Source organism: Paramisgurnus dabryanus, chromosome 15 (genome assembly GCF_030506205.2).
Source record: "Paramisgurnus dabryanus chromosome 15, PD_genome_1.1, whole genome shotgun sequence".
Lineage (NCBI taxonomy): Eukaryota > Metazoa > Chordata > Actinopteri > Cypriniformes > Cobitidae > Paramisgurnus > Paramisgurnus dabryanus.
This window is the reverse complement of record NC_133351.1, coordinates 14,693,965-14,710,803: the sequence shown is the minus strand read 5'-3', so window position 1 is coordinate 14,710,803 and position 16,839 is coordinate 14,693,965. Positions and strand designations below refer to the sequence as shown.

At 35.3% G+C, this 16,839-nt stretch overlaps 1 protein-coding gene across 2 annotated transcripts in view; it reads right to left on the bottom strand.

Moving 5' to 3' along the window:
- fgf14 (fibroblast growth factor 14) overlaps positions 1 to 16,839 on the bottom strand; it is a 171,390-nt gene that overhangs the window by 4,669 nt on the left and 149,882 nt on the right. For both annotated transcript variants that reach the window (XM_065251782.2, XM_065251780.2), the window contains exon 4: positions 340 to 538. In XM_065251782.2, the coding sequence (XP_065107854.1) occupies positions 340 to 538 (199 nt within the window). The remainder of the gene's footprint in view (positions 1 to 339; positions 539 to 16,839) is intronic.

The following is a 16,839-nucleotide window of genomic DNA, read 5'->3' as shown; positions in this document are numbered from 1 at the left end:
TTCTCCAATTTCTCTGCCATAATCTTTCTCTGCCTCCTCCACTCCTACTATCTCATCTTTATCTCTTTCTCATGTGTCCTCTTATCTTCTACCTCCAACATTTCTTCAGTGGTCTAAGTTGAATGCTTGTACAGAATGAACCTTGGACTGGAGTGTTTTTTTGTACTAAATCATTGTATGGGAAAATAACCGTTTCCCAAAAGAACCATCCATAAACTGTTCAGAAGTTTGTGTTCACTGTTCACAATAAAAGCTTGTCTCTCTGGGACTTGTGCATTTCATTAGGATTCTGCTAGTATGAGAGTGACCTTAGAGTGAACGTTTCATAATGGACATTACCTTCTAATGGCTTGGGCAGGAAGTGAGCAGCTGGTTTCGTTTTCTTCACCCGGTTCCCCTTCATGGCCTGGCCCTCTTTATTCAAGCCCAGGAACCACGCTCTCCCCGACTCCTGCTGCCTGTACAGCATGGATGAGTAGATCACATAGTAGTTTTCAAACACAGACTCTTTAAACTTGCATTCCGGCGTAAACAGTTCCTGGAAAAACAAGAGGTGAACAAGAAGAGCACTCATTAGAGCAGAACACGAGTTCCCAATTTTGTCTTTTGCAACATTATCAGCTCACTTATTTTGATTTTAAATATTCAAAACTATTTATTTAAAGGACAAGTTCGGTATTTTACACTTAAAGCCCTGTTTTCAGATTGTTTATGATGAAATAGAACGGTTTTGACTGAAATTTTGACATATGCGGTTGCCCCAAGAATTTTCGGGTGTTTGTGTTTCACCTCCCACCTCTACAATGGGTCTACAGGTGCACTGGAACAATCGTTCCTAAAATACATTAAACTTTCGTTTACAAAGACGTGAAACTCACCGAGTGGTCAGGGGTGTTCACTGATATGCTCACACAAAAATCGCTGCAAAAGATGACCGTTCTATTTCACCATAAACACTCTGAAAACAGGGCTTTAAGTGTAAAATACCGAACTTGTCCTTTAAGAAATACAATTTGTTAATGTTGTTTTTATGTTGTAATATATGCGTTAATTAATTTTCAGTTATTTTTTCTCTTTTGATCTGCTTGATTGACAGTACGTGCATTTTAAATATTTTTTGAATATTGTCTGATGTAGATGTAGACAGAAAAGGGAAAAATTAGTGGGAACTCCACAAAAAAAATCACTCAAATTTTTACATATTGTACTCTAATACAATTTTTCTCCACATTTTAGAATAACAGTAAACTAATATAAAGGATGGAATAATACAATTGTGGATATGCTGTGACTAAAAAAAAATCTAAATATATAAAAACTTAACTGAGAGAAAAATGGTCAAAATATGTATACCTGCTGTAACTGGGGCAATACCCTTTTAAAAGTAGCCTACAGCGTTGCACTTAAAAAATTAATATTTGTGCCTCAGAGGTATATATTGGTACCAAATGTATATCTGTACCTAATGGTACATATTAGGACCTAAAGGGTGCCCCAGTGACAGCTGGGGTACATATTTTGAATTTTTTTTCTAAAAGTTTTTATTTATCATTTTCAAAGTATGTACCCTTTGCCTAGAACTTAAAAAATATATATTAATTTTATTAAACAGTTTAAAACAGCTAAAGTAGTTGCTTTGTGTGCTCTCTGAGTGTTTAATTTTTGTCATTATTCAGCCCAATCACCCATTTCAAAAACCTTTCTAAAATGTAATGTTACTTTTCAAAAAAAAAATAAAAGAAAGGAATGTTGTAACATGCCTTCGAATTTTAGGATAACGAGAAACATCTGAAGTGACCTTAAGGCTGTGGTTCTTAAACTGGGGGGCACGAGATGGTACCAGGGGGGCCCCTGTTTTATGGCATTTCATAAAATGTAAGAAATACATTTATCATGAATTTTGTGTATTTCAACCTCAGAAAAATAAGGCTACTAACCTATATCACTACATTGTATCATTTATTATGTTTTGTTTAATTACAATTTTAAGTTTGAAAATTTTCTTTGGGGTCCCCAAGGGATGCACCATACACAATTTGGTGTGTATCTTGAGACAAATGAATGGCACTTGCATATTTTAAGATCTGTCAGTGCAAGTTATTTTCAGATGAGGCAGCTCAAACATGTGTTTTAGTCTAGGACTAGCCTTAAGCCTTGTCTGTGAAACCGGGGATAGACTATTGTCAGAATTATTTTTAACTTGATGCAAATGAAAGTGAGAGCTGTTGTTTTATTGTTTGACAGTTAACACAACAATAAACATCAAACATCAACATAAAAACCTGTTTACATTCATGTCAAATTTGATAAGATATCAACAATCACTAAAATCTATAAATGCTGTGTTTTAGGGGTGACCCCGAATAGTCGAAGATTCGATGCATCGATAGGATAAGCCTGATTCGACTACCAATCTCACAGTCGAATCGTCGCAGATGTGTTATGAAATGAGGATCATTCAATTTTGGCCGTGGGTGCACACATTATCTGATCTCACATATAACATCTTTCTCACAATATATTAATATACTGCATATTATGATAATGCTGCAAATAATATGTGAAGTAGCAGCTTTCAATAAATATTTTTAAAATGCTTTAATAAATCCAACAACCCCTGTGACCGGGCTACACGTCCATAAGAGGTTTATATGTTAATAAACCATTGCCTCTTTGTTTCTACATTTAAAAGAAAAAGCTGGCAAATTATATTATGCCTTTCGTTCTTTTAATAATTTCTATATTTTATTTTATTTATAAATCACTTTGGGTTATCTGATTTAACTATTTGGCTTGTGTTTTGTTTCCGTGTACTTGAGGCATTTTGCATATTTGTTCTGCACTTTGTTACTTTTGACCTTATTTTATTAACAAAATTGTATTTATTATAAACGTAAATTCTGATCTAATTTAAGTATGTAAATTTTGGATAGCTTTTCATTGTATCGATGTTGCGCTATTGCCTGCTGGCCATGCTTGCGCATGCAATTTAGCCGAACAGGCTAGGTGCTCTGCGCCAGCTCTTGCTGGATATTTAGGAGTTCATCAAACTAAACATTAAAAAACGGATGTTTTTCGACGAGTATAAGTTTTTAAAATGTATTGAAAACAGAGTGGTTATCTTCAAAAGTCAAAAGTTAAACTACAAAACAGATAAGCCGTTTTTTTTCGGTGATGAAACGGAAATCTGCACCGAACCTATTTCTGCCTGACACGAATGTCTTTCTTGTGATTTAATATTATTGTCGGTCGGTGTTCACTTTCAAATGATAGCAAAGAGATTCCTGAAATAAATAATATCATCCGGTCTTTCTGTATCTAAAGTTAATACAGAGATGATCAAAGTCAAAGCAAGCAAGCAGGTATTTCTGTGCTAAATAATAACGCGTAGTGTCTATAAAATCATTAATTTCAGTGTTTTTCTTGTTTTAAAATAACGTTTTGTATGGTTATATACAACGAATTGTATATAAAGATTAGTTTTTATCATTTACAGTCACAATCACAAATTATTTGTCATTTCTCATTTGTCGGGTTTTTTTGGTCATGAATGCTTTGACGCGCTAAATCTCCAAATTAAATAAAAACACTTAATTGTAGCCGGAGTTTCCAAAGCAGGAACACCTTTGTTATTTTTTTAGGTTTATTTATCAAAATTTATTTTTGTGTGATGGTCTGTAGATCGTGGCTTTAAAATGTTATGAGGAATAATTAAACAAATGTTGCCTTACATTTTACCTTAAAAAAAAAAAAAATGTATATATATATATATATATATACATTTTTTTTTTTATTTTTTTTTAAGGTAAAATGTAAGGCAACATTTGTTTAATTATTCCTCATAATATATATATAAATGCATCGTCAGTTTTGTCTTCTTTTATTACTTGAAAGACAGTTTTGGTCACTTTATCAGAAAGTTGTTTATGTGTGCTGCTTGTGAAAGAAAATAAAAGTTACCTGGCCCCTTCCCAACCCATGCACACAAACATAGATGATTCGACTATCGGTCGACTATGGAAAGATTCGACAATTCTGATTCGAATATGTAAATCCTTAGTCGAGGACACCCCTACTGTGTTTACACCTCTGTTGGTCAGGACAGTGCTTTAGTTTGTTTGTTTATATGAACATATATAGCAAAAACTGGTAATAGTACACAGAGACCTACAGTACAGTATCATGTCAGTTCCTCTACATTTTCCTATTCTCTGCATGATGGTGATTCGCCTGAGGTCTAATCTGTAAGCAGCCTTACAATACCTGAATGAGCATGCAGACGAAATAATTGGCTCCAAGACAAAATGTGATATTCGCTCATGACAAATTAATCTCTACTTTCACCTTCACTCCAAGTGTCATGCTAAATCGAATATTTTTTCAAACATCCATATCCAATTGCACAATTCGCACGTTAGCAAAGGGCAGTACAATATTCTCACAATCCTTTCATTTGAAAACTTCAGCAAAGAGTAACTGTAATTGTAGACACACTCCCAGAATTGGATTTTATTTAACTAAGTTTTGCAGTTCATTTAAAAAGTTTGGGATCATGCAGCACTGTAGATCTTCTAGCACAAAACAGATAATTTATGTAACCAATTTATCAAAATAAAATGCTCGAAAGAACATAGATTTCTCATTTATCCTTAACATCCCACATCGCCTTATCAAGAACATCCTCTATCTTTAAAAACAGATCAGTCAGGTAAAAAAAACCACTCGGGTGATCGAATGGGTAAGAAAAACAGCTCAGATGTCACACTGAAATGCTTACTTCAAGTATGCAGGCAATTCAAACAGCAGGTTGTTGTTGGTGTGCCTTGAATGTGTTCTGGTGATTTTTAGGAGATGTTTAAACGGTTTAAAGGGATTTGTAGAAAGTCAATCAATCCATGAAAGTGTCCAGTGGGATTTCAGTCTGTACATTTGTTAACACTAATGTTAATTGATTTTCTTTTGATTTACAAGGTTTATTTTATTGATATTTGATAATTGCCTTCGATTCTTAAACAAAAACTTGTGTTTCTGCAACTATAAAAAGTATATTGAGATTTACTTCAAACTTAAGTCTTTGCAATATATACTACAAAAATGCTTTTCTAAAACTCTAAAGGTTTTTAATTTAAGTAATTGATATACTGGAAAAATGTCCAAAGGTACTGCAATGATGTAAGCAGTAGTCTTGTGGGTAACGGACTTCATACATCTGCTAAATGATATTAGGACAGGTGGTTAAAAGTAATACCCCAATTAGCTTAAAAACACATTAATCCAGGGTTAAAAGCCTACATTTTTCTTAACCTAGCTGATATACTACATCTGTCTTCTTTAAAATGACTTCATTTAGCCAGGAAAGCCATTCATCACTTTTGAATTACCCATTATTTGGTGTAAAATTATTGCATTGATTAAAGCTTCCTGGCTTGCTTTGTCGATTCAATATCTCTGCCACTTCAATAATTGCAGAAGCACTTCTCTATGTTGGTAAATAGTGCCAACACTATCATTTTAAAATCAACAAGTTCCATTAACACCCATCATTAAACTAAATATTAAAGACCTTACAGCTAGGCAAATTGGCAAATGAAATGGATTTTACAGTGAAGCACTTACTGAACACTTCCTTGTTAAAATAACAATGAATATGATAATTTTTAAATAGCTTTATAAAGAACAGTGAACCACAAAAAGACAAATCCTTGAGACATTACTGTTTATTGAAAATTACACCTACTTTTCCCTGTGCAGTCTTTCATATTAAGATATTAAAAATATTATTGCAGAGGTGCTAAACTGTGAGGACTCGCTGTATTTTCTTAAATTGGAATAAATGCATTTATGTTTTATTTGTATTAAACAGTAATGGTTTCTTGCCAACATCAGACAAAGTATTTGGTTAGTAAAGTACTGTAGTAGAGACGGGTCATTTTAGTCAAAAGCAATGGCAGAATAAATGGGATGAAATTGCATTATGTAAGGGAGGTGAATTCAGATGTGTTTTGGAGGGCTCTCTTGCACCCTTGATTAAACACTAACAGCAGACTTTTCGACTGCATACCAATAACAACCAATAACAGCTTTAACCTGATTCGAACAACTGGTGATTTTCAGCATTAAAAGTGTCAAACCTATTTTAGAAGGTAAATGTTTAATAGATGTTTTATAAACCACTCTGATTACACAAAAGTGCTTTGTGAGATTCCCAGTAAACACAAAGTAAGACAGATAAAAGAGCCTGAGCGTGCTTTGTTCCTATGATAAAGAACAGAAATGACAGAATTTAATTAAATGTGAACAGAATGTGTTTGCAAAAGGCCAATAGCAAAGTGCACAGCATTATTTGTAAGAAAACAGCTACTTAATTTGCCAAATCTTTTCAAATGGTGAGTATATTAAGTCTTCTTTCATAATGTTAGTGAGTTTTAGGTTGTCATTCAAAGTTTATTTAATCTTAGCAACTTCTCTCACTGAAGCAGATTATTTTATGTAGTTTCCAATGTACAAAGTCTGTAATTTACAAAGAAATGTCTCAAAGCCTGGACTTCTTTGATATTATTCTAAATATGTTGGCCTATGTTTCTCTCATAATATGATTATCATGCGATTATGGCAATACCACGATTAAACTTTAGCTTGTTTAAAAAAATCCTGTGATTATGTTAATGCGATTATGAGATATGCGGAATACTAGATTTTAATCGTATTATCAGGCATGTTTAGGCTTTACTACCTCTTTCTCACTCTGGCTGGTTCAACTCGCTACCATTTCCAAAAAATCCTACTAAATATAACTTTGACGTTTTGTAATTTGGTATTAAATCATTAAATTAATTGTAAAAATTGTAAACCCAAGCCCTAACTGTAAGCAGAAAAAGAAAGAGACGCACACACACATATACTGTCTGAACAAAACCACTAAAGCATGTAGCCACCAGTCGGTAAGAAAATATTCCTGTAAAACTAAACGTAACGACAAACCACTAATGAGGCAATAAATCTGGAAATCTCCTTCCACCTGTTAATTATTTTTTTCTTTTTTTATCCATCAGCTGTTAACCACAAGAAGATGTGATGCAATATAGTGATACAAAAAGTCATACTACTGTTTTAAAAGTTACTTATGATAATTTTTGGTTAATAATACTAAAGAAGACTGTTATATTTCCTCTCCCTCTTGCTTTTCAACCATAAGTTAGCCAGAAACAAAGACGTGTTTTTGCATATTTCGTTCTGGTCAATATACACATCAGTGGAGCATTTAAGGCAGTGCTCTTCACTATTTTTTCATGAGAGACACACTGATAGGTCAAAGTCAATAGGAGAGCCACCTTTAAAGCAAAATATGAAAAGTTACATCCAGTCATAAATAGCATGTGTGCTTATCAATCTGTCAATCTGTTGCACAAGGTTGAATCATTCTTTATCATTTCAACGTGATGATTTCCCTTAATGATAAAAACAGGATTTTAAAGGCGGGGTGCATGATTTTTGAAAAACACTTTGGAAAAGGGAGTCGGGCCGGGTACCAAAACAGACTTGAAGCCAATCAGCAGTAAAAGGCATGTCTACGACATTGTTGCCTGGGTTACGTATGTGTGAAGCAGGTCTATCAAAAGAAGGTCCAGATTCTTTTGGGGTATTGGTGTGTTTGTTTAGGTGATTTCAAATATCAACACTGGCTTTCAGAGATCATGTACCCTGCCTTTAATGCTAAGCATTCATATAATATGTGTATGCAGTGCCCCCCGAACCACTAGGGGGCCACCCTTCTCTTAATTTTATGCGGAGCTGCACAGAAGATTGGTACTGATCTCACGGTACTTTAATGTCATATAAAAATTGCTCTGCGCAAGCGGTACATACGATTGAACACGCGTATCAACTAAATGCAAAGCGTCCGGAGCAAAAAAGACAGAAAAAGTGCATACCTACATGATCATAGAAACATATTATTTACTGCCATGCGAGCCGCGCAATGAGTAACACTGATTTAAGGCGTCAGCCTCCTCTGTAGTGATTTCTACCATTTACGTTTACACGACAACGATGTAGAAAGAAACTGAAAAATGTAACGGTTGCATTTTGGAAAGATTTCATGTACGCAGAACAATGCTGAGAAAAAGATCTGCGTTTACACGGATCCACAATAACATTGAAAACTATTATGCATGCCAGGCTATTAGATGGCGATTTTACTTTGTAAAGAAAACCACACATGGAGACAACAAGGCTTCAGATTGCATTTAAATGCAGCATTTAGGAGCTCTGCCATGTTGAGCCCCATATAAAGAGATTACCTGATGCCATTTTAATATAATTTTTTTTATTTAACATCTAATATTAAAATTAACTATTTCTTTAAGAGAGGCACATTAGTAATTGTTAATTGTATGGTTTTAGTGTTAAATTTACTAAAAAGATTAAGTCTTTCCTGTATCCTCAGAAAAGAACACAATTGCAAACGTCTCTTATGGGTCGGAACTGGTGTTCAATACAATAAAGCTTTATTTATTGTAATGTTCCAAAGCCAATAAGTCAGGTGATATGTGTAATGCTTTTTAACCTTGCTCTCTGGCTGCAAACGCCATGATTCTGACGGTCGTTTTGCTGATGCTCTTTTCTTGACAGCTCTTCCCTTTCACAAGCTGCTATTAAAACAGCACATACCTTTCTATCACGTAACCATGGTAACGCTTGAAAGGCTCCTGCCTAGCAATTAAGTTTTTTTTCCCTTCTTTCCTTTTTATTTTGTTGAAGAGAGACATCAGTATTTTTAGTATTGGAATATGCATATACGTGTGGTCTTTTGTTCAAGTTTCAAGAATTGCTATGTGAAACAATGCATCTTGGGAATAGCAGCAGGAGCGCGTTGAGAAGTTAATTGCTGTTGAGTAATTAAAGGGCTGCAAGTTCAAACTAAAATACAGCTTCGCTGGCATTTCACCAGCATATCATCGAATAACGGATTTTCATGTATCATGCATGAAAAATATTCCAATATGATGGGATGACCTAAACCGTAAGAAGAGATATATGGATTGATGGGAAATGGTGAAAAAAAGAGCAGAACTCCCCACACATATACTGCTTTTGAATGTATGTAATTGACCTTGGATGATGCTAGAAAGGGCAGTTAACAACAGACGCAGATTATCAACCCATCCCTCTCTGAGAGCACACAGGGTGAAAATTGGGTAGGGAAAGAGAGAAAGAGAGAGAGAGGAAAAGGAGTTAAGACAGAAGTGCATAAACAAAAAAAAGGAAATTGTTTTTTTATTAATGTTTGTCAAATCTGTTTATCAGGAAAAAAACAGTCTTTGAAAAAGGCTGAGCATAACTTCCCACCTAAGTTTACAAGCAGATAATGTGTGCATCACTGAATCAAACAAAACAGAAAAGACACTCTTAAAATATGAATGGTACATAAATATGTATTATATCGGCAGGCTCTTGGCAACGTGACATGGGTGTCTTTTGGCTCACCGCGAGGAATCATAGGATTGGTCAGTGCATGTGACCCATCTCGGATGCAAACCAAATGAATGGAGGCATATCAAAGAAACCTGCTTGTTCTCATTTAAATTCAAGAGGATGACGGCTTTGATGTGCTCCATAATGTTACTCGTAATGTAGTTTACCTACAAATTTTATTAAAGTAATCATTTGCCTAATTTAATAATATTCACAATTGCTAAATCATAATTCGCAAGTTTGGGTTTATGACAAGCAATTACAAATGTATGCCAATCTACATACATGCATGTTGTGAGTCATAGGTAACTTGAATCTATGGCACTATACATGCCATAAATTACTAATTCAAACACATATTTAACTGCTAAAACAAATCCTTGGGATCCATCGTTTATCTCTTTTTGGTGATTATGGACTGATTTTCTTTCAGTGATGAATAGCGATGAGCCCTTTGCCTTTTGAAGAGCAGTCAAACCACAAGCACTTAAAACTCTCTGTTCGGTCTCCCTGAAGAGTGTGACCTTTCGGTTGTGTGGTAGATTTTTAACACTGGCTGTGTAACAGGCAATGTCCCTAGATTCTGAGTGCACTTTAAGTGTCTCTGCTTTAGTTCTCCTGTGTGTTTATTCAAAATGAGTAAAAAAAATCCTGTCTAGATGCATAGAAAATTTTTCAGTTTCTAAATCTGAATTCATGCTTAATTTCTATGCATACTAGATGAGAAGGTCATAAATCCAAAACCGACTACATTATACATGTAGGATAAAACAAACAACTTTTTTTATTAAGGATATTTTAGTGTTCCTAGAACTTCTTGTAAACTGTCAAAAAGAAACTGCACCTTTTCTGTTGCTGTCGTGGTACCCTAGGGTAAAATGTTGTACCTTTAAAGGTATACATAACATAATACAATGTTGTACCCTTTGGGGTACATTACTGTAGCTACCTTAAGGATCTATTGTGTACCAATAAAGGTACAGTTAACTGTTTTGTCCCCCTAAAATGTAGCAGTTACACAATTGTTTCTTAAGGTACACAACAGGTCCTTAGGGTATAATATTTAAAATGTACCTTTAAGGGTACCACCCCAGTTACAAAAAAGGTACAATTCTGTATCTTTTTTTCTAAAAGTTTATTGATTAAAATATTAACTAAATCTCTGAAAGGCTTTAATTACATACCAAATATTTAAATAATGTCATTAATGATTCACCCTCATGTCGTTTCAAACTCGCAAGACCTCCATTCATCTTTGGAAACATAGTTCAAGATGTTTTAGATTTAGTCCGAGAGCTTTCTGACCCTCCATTGAAACTCTGTGTACGGTATACTGTCCATGTCCAGAAAGGTAATAAAAACATCATCAAAGTAGTCCATGTGACATCAGTGGGTCTGTTTTGACATCAATTTGCTGCGGCATCGAAAATACATTTTGGTCCAAAAATAACAAAAATGACGACTTTATTCAGCATTGTCTATCTTCCGCGTCTGTTGCGAAATGCGCATGCACAGTGACACTGCCTACATATGACGCTGCTGACGTGTTATCCTCAGACATGTTTGCGAAGATTTTTTTTTCTTTCAAACTTACAGCATGCGTCTCCCTAAGACTGTAAACGCAGCTCGGGTGCAAATAAAAAAAGCTGGGATGCACCAGATAACGTGATATCAGCTTTGTACATCAGCAGCATCACTGCAGTCTCGTGCATGCGTTCACAACAGACCCGGAAGAGAAGACAATGCTGAATAAAGTCGTTTTTTTTTTTGGACCAAAACGAATTTTCGATACTTCAACAAATTCTAACTGACCCATTGATGTCAAATAGACTTCTTTGATGATGTATTTTTATTACCTTTCTGGACATGGACAGTATACTGATCATGGATTTTCAATGGAGGGTCAGAAAGCTCTAGGAGTAAATCTAAAACGTCTTAAACTGTGTTTCCGAAGATGAAAGGAGGTCTTACAAGTTTGGAACGACATGAGGGTGAGTCATTAATGACATTATTTCATTTTGGGTGAACTATCCTTTTAAGATTGAGAATAATAATTTAAACATTATGAACTGGAAAACATAATATAATTATGGACCACTAACAAAACACAAATGGCTCTATACCCTGAGAATGACCAATCAGTAAGTCAGTCTCAGAGCTCAATAGATTGCTACACCTTGAGGGAGATCCCAAAGGACAAACTTCCCGTGAACCAGCACTGGGCAGCAAAGAGCTGTTGATCTTTAAATTGAGGCCAGTCTGGTCTTAAAGGAGTAATCCAGCAGTCATTATTGACTAGCCAGGAGATGTGAGTTCTCTCTAACAAACTGACAGACTACAGGAAGACAGGACTCAGGGCTGTGGAAGTCACACAGCACGCAATTCCCTAGCTGTCAGACTGACAGAGATGTAGATGGCACACCGTCCGATGCCTTGAGAGAGAAACATGGATTTTGCCTTTAGGCCTTCAGTTGCATCATACAGTAGGATTGATTTGAACAATGCATTAAATATTTGTGCGGCAAACAATAGGATTTGGCGGCTTGAGGAAATACAGAGAAAGAATCTGAAATATCCTCATCCTGTGTTTGTTTTAAACCCCTAACTCTTATGTGACTTGTTGAAAAGCGGTGCTATTACTTTTTTAGCAATTGGATGTTTTTGTCTGGCATAAGGTGAAATAGGTGAGGAAATCAATAGGCTTACACTGAAGTAGAGACACAAGCTATATCTTAGGACCAGAATGTCATGGAAAATTGGTGGTAACTTAGGCCAGAAAGCAACAACTCACTTTACCACCATATTAAGCACACAGTTCCTTGGCAACCATTCACATTTTGTTGGCTCTTGTCTGTCTACAGTACCTATATATTGCCTTGGGCTTTATACTGAGATGGATGCATGCAGTGCACAAGTACACAGCCTCGATTATACAGTCTTTGTTTGTAAGCACTCAGTTACAAAGAATGTTTTTTCGTCAATGACTTGCCCGAAATGCTACACAGTTATTCTGTAGCTAGAGGAAAATGACGTTTTGACAACACTGTGGTGTTTGATGGCTTCACAAAATGCACTCAGTTTCAAGCCCCTTGTTAGCGACAATCCTGTCATTGCATGACATCAAAGGCAGAAGATGGAAAAATCTGTTTTGCCACATTAAAAGCTCTTAAAATTCAGACACTCCCTTAAGAGAATTGACCATGGTTTAATTATAGTAAAAGTAACCATTTTTATGGTTACAGCAGCAAAAACATGGTTACTTTGTGATAATCATGAATTAATTATAGTACCCATGTTTTGTGTTTGTTTTATTTGCAGTCAAACCATGGTTAATTTCAGTGTTTAATTATGTCAACGCTTACGGGGGTACTTTAGCTAAGGCCCACCCCCTGGCACCCAAACCCCATCGCTGTGATTTCACAAAGTAAGAGGTGATCCTGGATCAACAATCATCTGATTCTGATTTTCATTAAAAAAAGTTACCTTTAACTCAAACCTTAACCATTTTTACACCTTAAATTATTGTGAAACAGTGGCAAGGCCAGACATTTTAAACTAAGTGGACCTTAGAAACAGGTTGAAATTGGGTGGACCTCAATGCCTACTCTTAAAGAACATAACTTTACAATATAGTAGTGGTAAAATGGATTACATTACTTTTTTGAGTCATGGATCTAATCATTTTCGGATCTGCAAAAATGGGGGTGGGAAAATAAAATAAAAAACAAATTAAGAAATAATAAGCATATAAAAATAGAAAAGAACAAAATTACAAATAAAGTAAGATCTAACAGTACATTTATAGGTACAGAAATAGAATCAAATGAATAACAACACTGTCTTTTTCATAAATGAAATATAATTCTTTTTATAAAACTTTAAAACTTTTTAAAGCTACATAAATAATTTTTCTTTTGTTTAATTAATATAATGACACAAACATAAGCAGATTTCTTGAGGGCACTCAGGCACTGCCACTTTAAGACCACTGACACACACATCTGATTTCTTTCTAAACTGTTTTAAGATATAACTAGAACTTGTGCGTCCTTTTGAGTATGCATGTGTATCTGTGCCATAGTCTGTGAGCACGGGAATTCGCTCACTTTAACATTTTCTTGCGCTCAAATTGTTTAAAATCGCTTGCATGTTAACATTTGCAAGGTTTAGGAACACATGTAAAGCATAATCTTTCTATAAATAGTTATTTATTTCTGAATTATATAATTTGAGCGTATTTGAGCGATTAGTATTAAAAAGATTATAATTTATAATCATTTATGCGTGATTTCTTCTGCTTTTTCCCAAAAAATTATTTTGTGTCTCTTCACAATAGTTTGAAAAGATTTTTTTTAAAAGCCCATAACCCTAAAGATTACTAAAGATAAAAACGAAAGATTATTAAAGCCAGCAAGGTAAAAAAAACTTGTCTGTCAATTCCCCAGGAAAACAGTGTGAGGCGCACTAGAAAGTTTACATTTATTTCAGACAGAAATCTTTTGGATTAGTTTATTGCGCAACTGGGACAACTAATGGACAATATCGCCTTGTATCAACACGAGAATTTGAAGTTCATGTAGTAGTTTAATTTTAATAAAAACCAGGGGACCCCCCTAATTTATATTTTTGTGCTTTACAGGGCTTATAGGAGGTCCGGGACCCCCCAGCCCCCCTCAATTTGAACACTGGTTAATTTGATGAAAACACTATAGTGGCATTCACATTACCCTTCAAATTGTGCAAACTGACCAAACTAGTCAATGGGAACACAATTTCGCAAAAACTCTAATATAGCGTAAAAACTTTTTACGCGCAGATGAGGATGTTTATATGCAATTCGGGAAAGATGTATATTGCAAAACTGCAATGAAAATAATTTATTTGCATTTTCAGGTCAACTGATTTATTTAAGTCACATAATAATTTTTTGAAAATGATGCAGTATGTACTAAAACCTCCCAGAAACACCTCATAGGTGTTTGCACCCATGTATAAGAGGCTTTCCTTGCCAATATTGTTTGAATAACACTCATGCATCTCTAATGTTTGAAATTACTTATCGTGAGAATAAAAACTACGTTTTAGGTGCATATCATTGATTAGTGGAAACGGTGTCATTATACAAAAGATTTTATTGACATTTAGAAAATATCTTATAGGTTTTTTCGCAAAGATGTGGAATGGAAACACAGCTGTTAGAAAAAAATGGTCAAAATATGTCTCCCAGCTGTCACTGGGGCACTGCCCATTTAAAATGTCTTAATATTTACCATTATATTCAGTATGTATACATTACAGGTACCAATACAGTATGTACCTCTGAGGTACTAATTTGAACTCTGTACAGTAGTTAGGTCATGGTTTCCTGCTGAAGCTACAGTAACTGCAGAAGCTAAACCCTGGCAAAATAACATGTTGATACAGTAGTTGTGATGATATACTTTATCATGATTATTACTGTATTGGATTTGCCTCAATACTTCGATGACCATTTGGGTTCAACCTAAAAATATATTTACAGCATGTTTGCGGAGATGGTCTGAACTTATGCATGCTTGTGTCTCCCTCACAGACAGGATTTTCCTCCAGCAGGGATTCCTGTCTGCCAGCAAGCACAGTGAGTCACCTTCTACCTCATATTCACAGCTTGTGTCAGTGTGGGTGAATGTGTATGTGTGTGAGAGCAAAAGTGTAAAATTTTTATTTCCTCTCCTCCATCTTATATCTCTCTGAACTGCTAGAATATTCATTGAAGCATTTGCTGTTTCCTCCGATTCCCTGATATGCCTGGTTGGCAGATAAAAATGCAGTTTGTGGTGTGCAGTGATAAACGCATGAAAAGACATTTGCTGGACATTTGCTTACTCTTTAAAAACCTGCATTTAGTTTCACATAGTCTAAAAACCAAAAAAGATATGAAGATTTTCCAGTCTAATCCTAAAAAACGCTTGCATGCACCTGTGCAAATATGGAGACATCTTGTTTTTTAAAAAAAAGAGAATGCTTTATTCTCCAATATAACATTTCTGTTTAAACGTTTGTTATTCCCAGCAAACACAAATGGAGTCTGACTGAAATGGCAGATCTCCAGACAGAGACTCTAACAGAGGATTTTCATTGTTGTTTCAAATTGGGCTCTTACGTGCGCACAGGGAGGCAGACTTTGTCTTTCACTGGTCCAGAGCGCTGCTCACAGAAAGCTGTCAAACTCTTCAGAATGAGGACTATGAATTGGACCATAGGGCATTTTAAGCCATCAATCTCTACAAGCATGAGACTACTATTCTTTGGCAGTTACAGAAGGCCAATCTCTGAAGCCCAAAAGAACCCTTGAAAATGTTAATGTACTTTATCCATAGTACCGTACAAACATGTCAGATGTTTTTCGGTACTGTCTTCACAATTAGATTGTGAAAATTACGTTTAATATAATAAACAGAATATCCCAGAGGAAAATATCTCAATTAGTTATCCTAGACCACATTAAGATTAAACAAGTAGCAAATGCTATATTAAATGCTTTTAGAGTTTTGTTTCATGGATCATGGATCCAGACAAGGTTTGACAGCCAATATGTAGTTAACATTTTATACATTATATAGTACACATTTTACACAGTAACGTTAGCTCAGTGTAGCTTTTGATACTGTATGCTTTAGCAATGATTTGAACTAAGTTGCAACTCTACTTGTTGTTTTGCTTGTTATCAGATATAAACTACTATAAAACTTTTTGTTTACCGGAAGTTAAGATTGCTCCACGAAAGCCATTTGTTAATGTTGTTACTGCTGAAACCATCTATATCACCAAGTGTAAAGTAACAATTTTTACATTTGCTCATGTTACTATAATAGAGTCGTTTTTTGTGTACTTCTACTTTTTGAAGTAGTTTTTAAAATCTGTAATCTGTAGTTCCCTTTCAGTCGGTCACTACGACGTCACGTCGTGACCGACGAATTGGGAACTCGCTTAGAGAGACCAATCTGCTTCGAATACTACTAAAACGCCAATGAACTTGGCATTGAGATATTTGCATAATGCTGGCGCCGCCCCGCCAGGTGCGTATATAAGCAGCAGGTGCAAATAGGGAAATTAGCTTTTATTCGCTTCGAAAGCCTGCAGTATCTGCTACTGAGAAGCTACTCTACTCTGTTGGGATCTGATTGCTGAAGTTGGTTGTACTAGCAGTACCACAGCGGACGCTTCGCTTATTCCACGGCTCTACATCTGTTTGTTGTTTTTGAGTTTAGTGTGTGCGTTGCCTTTCCCTGTGCGCTCATCAACTAAGCATCTGAGTGAATTTCCCTAAAAGAGTGATACGAGAGAGCTTTGTGCCTTGTTAAAGGCAGCCACTCTCTCGTATAT